Source organism: Sabethes cyaneus, chromosome 1, assembly GCF_943734655.1.
Source record: "Sabethes cyaneus chromosome 1, idSabCyanKW18_F2, whole genome shotgun sequence".
Taxonomy (NCBI): Eukaryota; Metazoa; Arthropoda; class Insecta; order Diptera; family Culicidae; genus Sabethes; species Sabethes cyaneus.
Window position 1 is genome coordinate 137667435 of NC_071353.1, and position 6361 is coordinate 137673795.

General features: G+C 42.3%; 2 protein-coding genes across 2 annotated transcripts; one reads left to right on the forward strand and one right to left on the reverse strand.

Moving 5' to 3' along the window:
- Positions 1 to 1728: 1728 nt before the first annotated feature.
- On the forward strand, positions 1729 to 4230 carry LOC128743734 (zinc finger protein 595-like). Its single transcript, XM_053840367.1, has 5 exons — positions 1729 to 1858; positions 1913 to 2856; positions 2912 to 3377; positions 3438 to 3634; positions 3699 to 4230. Exons 1-5 carry the CDS (start codon positions 1736 to 1738, stop codon positions 4228 to 4230), a joined length of 2262 nt encoding a protein of 753 aa, XP_053696342.1. The 5' UTR covers positions 1729 to 1735.
- A 137-nt stretch (positions 4231 to 4367) lies between these two features.
- Positions 4368 to 6154, reverse strand: LOC128745283 (zinc finger protein 470-like). The gene is made up of 4 exons (XM_053842316.1): positions 5937 to 6154; positions 5473 to 5873; positions 4664 to 5418; positions 4368 to 4593 (listed from the first exon to the last, which is right to left on the reverse strand). Exons 1-4 carry the CDS (start codon positions 6151 to 6153, stop codon positions 4368 to 4370), a joined length of 1599 nt encoding a protein of 532 aa, XP_053698291.1. The 5' UTR covers position 6154.
- Positions 6155 to 6361: the final 207 nt, after the last annotated feature.

Below are 6361 nucleotides of genomic sequence, written 5' to 3' on the forward strand. Positions count from 1 at the left end.
CAAAACCTGAGAGAGATTCGCGAAGAGGAAAAATTCTAACGTCAAATGCAGCCAGTATGATCTGTCAAATGCAGCCAGTCGTTATCGTTGTCCCAAAATGGAAAAGTATTGTTAATTCTTATAAGTTTTCTGCCGGTGTTTTTGTGAAAAACACATTCGGAATTGAATTAGTCTTGTTTGTCTCAATTGTAAATTAACATTTTTGCAAAAACTGAAATGCCCGTGTGACAATTAACACCAAAATATGTTATTATAAAATGCACACTTCACACGTCCAATGAGATGTTCACGCACAAGTTTGATTTATTTGCCCGAAAATGAAAGCAAACGTAATAGGAAGAAGAAGAACAGCTAAAGCATAAGAAAAAGAAGACCGTCTCCGCGACTCTCTCTCAGGTCAAAACTAACCATGCTCCCGAGCAGGGTTATTTTCGAAAAACCATCGAACTGTCAAATTTTAACCAAAAAGTTAAAAATTTCGCGAAATGGTTCACAGCCTAGGTAATCAATGGCAATCAGTAGAGTAATCAATGATAATCTTAAGTAATCATTGGTAATCATGATTAATTTATAGTAATCACAAGAGATTGATTACTGATAATCAGAGGTAATCAGTAAAGTATTCAAAAGTAACTTTTTTCGAAGGTGCGTAATAATCATTGCTGTTGGAAACCCCTTGTGCGGCAGCATCTGTTTCTTGTTCGAAAAGTGAAGTTTTCTGCTAGTCGAATGTCAAAAACTGTTATTGAGAATATTGAGATTCCTAGCAAATTCTTCACTTCTATATCCTTGTCTATATCACATAATTGTCGACTAACATTTGAAAGGGGCGGATCAGCCAACTGTCAAACAGAACGAGTGAGAGTTCATTTTCCTATGCTGCTCCAGCAAAAAATAGCTCTCACTCGTTCTGTTTGACAGTCGGCTTATCCGCCCCTTTCAAATGTTGGTCGACAAATGATATTGTTACTTGGGTATCTATCACGTCCATTGGGTAAAAACCTCATAAGTGACTAATTTCTCATCACCGTATAATCTAATCCGCAACTACTTTGGCAACACTGACCCAGATGACACAAGGCCAGGGTTGCCACATGCACAGATTATTCTGTGTTTAACAGATATTTGAAAGAAATCGCCTGTACAGAATCTGTATGCATAGAATACAGATTTTCGCCAAATTACACAGATTAAACAGATTTTTGAGCTTTTACATGAGAGTGAAAGAGACGGAAATAGTCAGCAAAATGACTCTCTATCTCTTTCACTCTCATTGTTTTGCATTGGACAGATTTTTGCACAGATATTTTACCTCGCCGTACAGATTGTCAGATTTTTCCAACAAAAAACATAGAATTATATGTGGCATCCCTGCACAAGGCACCCAAAAGCTATGTACACTATTACTTAGGTACGGCAAACGCAGCATGTTTGTGTTCGTAATATGCTGAAAAGTATAGGTGTATTAGTGTCATCGTTGTACGGCACAATGTTTATGCTTTTTTATGCCCGTAGAAGAATAGGGCGAGATTGACGTCACCCTTGCTGTTTACATTATTTGCGCTGCTAACACAATCAAACGGTACGTTGTTCCACACCTCTACTACTTCACATAGACCCAAAAGGACCCACGGCACACAAGTCTGTTTATTTATTTTTTTTACAAAATCACGATTTTGCGAATCCGTGAATCGCAATCGCGTTTCTAAAATACACGGTTTTTGGTACTTAAAAAATGACGGAACATTTGCAGGATTGCTTAACCTGCCGGCGGAAAACGGAAAACTTTATCGGAATAGTCGACGAATCCAACGGAGAGAGCGTTGAATCGATTCTGACCAGACATTTTTGGTTTAAGGTAAGTGTTTTTCCTAAATTGTGATGAAACTATTTAGAAATTCGTATCTCGCAGGCTATTGAATATCAGAATCGAGTTCTGTGCACCAGCTGCTGGGAGAAAATCGATGATTTTCACAAATTTTATTGCGAAGTTGAAGAACGGTGGTGTCACAAATCGGACGGTTTACTAGATACCGTGGTGAAGACCGAACAACTTTTCGACACGAATGAACCGCAAAGTGAATTGTTTGCATGTGAATTGGTGAAAGAGGAGGAACCTCGTCCACAGGAGATCCAATTACAACACATCGATCTTGCTAGTTGCGTTGAATCGGATACAGAATCTAATGAGTTAGATGGAGATGTCGGCGAGGAAGATTATTCTGGCGAGGAGGATTGTTTTGTAAAAGAGGAGAAAGAAAACTCAGAAGTTAGAAATGGAGAAGATACAACGGAGGATTCCACGGAAGAATCGTCAATACCGATCGGGAAACGGCGCCGATCGGTGAATAGGTCGCCGACCGCAAGTGCTGTTGAGCCCGTTCGTAAAAAGCGGCACATTCCTTCCCAGAAGACAATGAATCTGGAGCGTAATGGGTTGATAGCAAAACATGTACAGCTGATTTGTGATCTGTGTGAGCAGGAGTCGGAGACGTTTTCCCGTTTGTTGCTGCACTACAAAAGAGTTCACAAAATTCAAGGCTATGTGACCTGCTGCGATCGGGCATTCCAGAAAAAGTCAGTACTTTACGACCATCTGCGGAGGCACGAAGCGGGAACGCCTGATTCGTCGGAGTCACAGCTGCGTTGCGAGCTGTGTGACACATCCAAGGCCTTCAAGGACGAGGAGGGCCTTCAGCTGCACAAAGTAATATGTCACTCGAAAGAGGAAGAGAAAATCTACAAGTGCAATCAATGTGATAAGGCTTTCGGCAGCGAGTGGTTGCTGTCCGGGCACCGGAACTGGCATCAGAACGTCGAAAGTTTGAACATTCGCTGCGCCGAGTGCAATAAGTAGTAAGTATAAGGAAGTTGAATCGAAAATTTACTGGTTAATTGCTTGTTTTTTTAGTTTTAATTCAATTCGTACTCTAAACACCCACGTCCGGGCACATCACACTGATCCAGCCGCTTCGGTTGTAGTGTCGAACAACACGGTTAGTCTAGCAACCGTTCCGGTTGAGCCAAACCATGCAGAAATACCAACCACCATCGTTGAACACCTAACGCAGCAGGACAATTCTTTACCCAGCTTGGCAGCCACCCAGAAGCCAAGTGTAACGTCGGCTCCACCCAAAAAGGCTCTTAAATCTGCGGATGAGGTTGCGAAGGAAGATGAATTGATTCGCCGGTTCTGTACGCTGATATGTGAGAAATGTGAGTACGCCGGCGAAAACTACTATCAGCTGGAGAAACACTACAAAACTGCTCACAACATGCGTGGCTACGCCATATGCTGCGGTAGAAAGTTCTGCAAGAAACGCCGGCTGTACGAGCATTGCCAGCGGCATATCAATCCGGATATGTTTCGCTGTGAGGTAGGTTACAGTAGGTTCTTTGATTTTAATCGGGTTTTAATGGTATGAAATTGTTTGTAGCCATGCAACAAATCATTCACGGAAAGTGATGGTCTGGAAAAGCACAACAAATGGGTTCACACGCCCGACTCGGAAAAGCCATTCAAATGTGAAATCTGCGACGCGGCTTTCTACAAAGATTATCTGCTGCGGAATCACATGAAGTATCATATTTCGATGGAGCAAAAAATCTTCAGCTGCAAGGATTGTGATAAATCGTGAGTTTTTGTACTATTTCTAATGGCAGTCTGATTTTTAAAAGCAAGAATGTTACTTTTCTAGGTTCGGAACAGCCGTCCTGTTGAGGGCTCACCAGCAGAATATCCACGGAGCCGCATCGAGTTGGGTGTGTGACATTTGCGCTAAAGGATTCGTGCACAAATCGTTGCTGGAAACGCATCGTCTGTCCCATTCGGCGGAAGGAGCTGCCAGTCTGAAGAAGCAGTGTGAAAACTGCAAAAAGTGGCTCAAGAATAAGGATACCTACCAGAACCATCTGAAGCGCTGTTTGGCCGGTGGGCCTGTGACGTGTGATATTTGCGGCAAGGAGGCAGTTAACGAGCTAGCTCTGGCCAGTCACAAACGGTTCAATCACGAAAAACGTCCAGGCTTTGCGTGCAGTTACTGTGGCAAACAATTCAAGCGAATACTGCGCCTAAAGGAACACGAAGCAAATCACAGGGGCGAGGTTCTCTATTCCTGCCCGTACTGTCCGCGTACTTGCAATTCTAGCTCCAACATGTACACCCATAAGAAGGTAGCCCACCCGGAGCTGTGGGCTGCCAAGGTCGCAGAGCGATTCTACAAACGGTAAGCCAATTGTACAATGCAATAATACATCACAACACTGAAAAAGCATCGCTTGATAAAAAATTTGCGTATTCTAAAACTGCCCGAAGTTTAAGGTTATGTACAGAAAATTTTATCAAAAATATTTCAGGAAAAACTGCTTTATTGTGTTCCCTCACATTGTTCATCAAAGGTACTAATTTCTGGCGCATTTTCTATTGGATTACGCGTATTTTTGAGCTTCAAACCCGGTGGGTATGTTCCGTTTTTTACGTGTATCTTATAGTGTGCCCTAAGGTTGTGCTTCAAGGTGAAGTATCTTCCACATATTTCGCATGGATACTGGGCATCCCCAGTATGGACAGTCATGTGCATTTTCAGTCTGAATCTGAAAGTAAAAAACAACAACCAGTTTCGATTCGAGGACGCAGCAGCGATCGATTAAAAGATAAACCTACTTTCGATGGAATTTCTTGCCGCAAATGTTGCAGGCAAACTTTGGCTCTTCGGTGTGCATCTTCCGGTGGATAAGCCAGTAGGCGGTGCCTTTGACTTTCTTGCCGCACTTTTCGCAATCGAAGTAACGGTTTGCAGTTTTGTGCCGGCTGCGATGCTGCTGTAGGGCAAGCTTCGACGGGAGCTTCACATTGCATCCTTCGATATCACACGAGTACGGTCGTTCACCGAGATGTCCGTTCATGTGCCCTTCCTGGGCATGCCGGGTAAGGATTTTTCCACATACTGGGCATATAATTTTTTCTAGATCAAGTATATTAGTATATCGCTTCTGGTTGGACTGACTGCTCGTAACGGAACAGGAGGTGGACTGAATTTCAACAGATTTCTCAACAAAGTTTGGTAAAACTCCTTGCTGTTGTTGATCAAAAATTGCATCAACTTTAATTTCACTCAAATTTTTATCCGTTTTATCATCAAAACTATCTTTAGGTTCTATGTCACACACAGCAAATTCTGGGTCGGCTTTTGCAGTGTATAAAGCATCCACTTCAGACTTGTGTTTTTCCATCAAATCGGCCACATTTTTAATTGCCACCATATTGTCCAGAATGGACCAGGTATTCGATGGCATATCGCACATTGATTTAGCTAGTAGAGCATCACTAACGCTGCAAGCTTGTTGAAATTGGTCAATCAAGCGGACAATATTGCGGCAATTAATGCATATATGAACAGAGCGGTCGTGCTTTTTAACCTGCAAAGGTTCGAAATATTAACCCTCTACGCTCTAATTTACATGAAAACTTACCTTCACTCCAATAGTGATATAAATGTTTTTCCTTAGATCAGATCCATTTTTGAATATTAAATCCATTCGTGGCTTCGGGTATGTTCGAAGGCATAATCGGCAGAGGAGCTTTTGCGTTTGCCGAATACTTTTTCTATTATCAACAGTCGTATCATTTACCTGCGGAATCCAAGGTGCGTTACTTGTAATCTTCACTTCTTGCACTTCTGGTTTCAAGTTAGTTTGGGGCGGTTGGGGTTGTGGTTGTTTGTTTTGATCGTTATCTGCTTTATTTTGATTCCCGGTAGTTCCTTCATTCTCAACAACACTGGTACTGCTTCCATTTTTTACGGGAACCACGGGAAGGTTTAGAGTTGGCACCCAATCCACATCGTTGATATCAGTAACCCTGGCGGGTGTACCTGTTACCGAAAACAAATTTCAGTGACACAATTGCATCCACCCAAACATTATTTCATACATACCTGAAACAAAATGCCGCCCACAAACATATAATCCACCGCATTTTCTGCCTTGTGCTACGCCCAGCGCAGCCATCCACTTGTGCCGCCGCTCATCCGAAAGCTTTGTTAAATAGAAATTCGTACCAGTTGTTTGCGGAAACCGGAACATGCCCGGTTTTTTGGAAGTTTTTGAAGTAGAATGTTGACGGCAATCTTTCAGTAGACATGTTTTTGTCATTTTTGTAGTTCTGATTTTAATTTTTGCCAATAACCGAACAAAACAAATCACCCAATACCACGGGAATGACACTTCCAATACCAACCTGTACAAAAAAACGTAGCCAACATTGAGCGGGCCCAAGCTGACAGCTTCATAGATGGGCTCAAGCTGACAACCGAGTCGGATGTGTAAATTGTTAAATTTTGTTAGTTTTAGTTTGATTTTA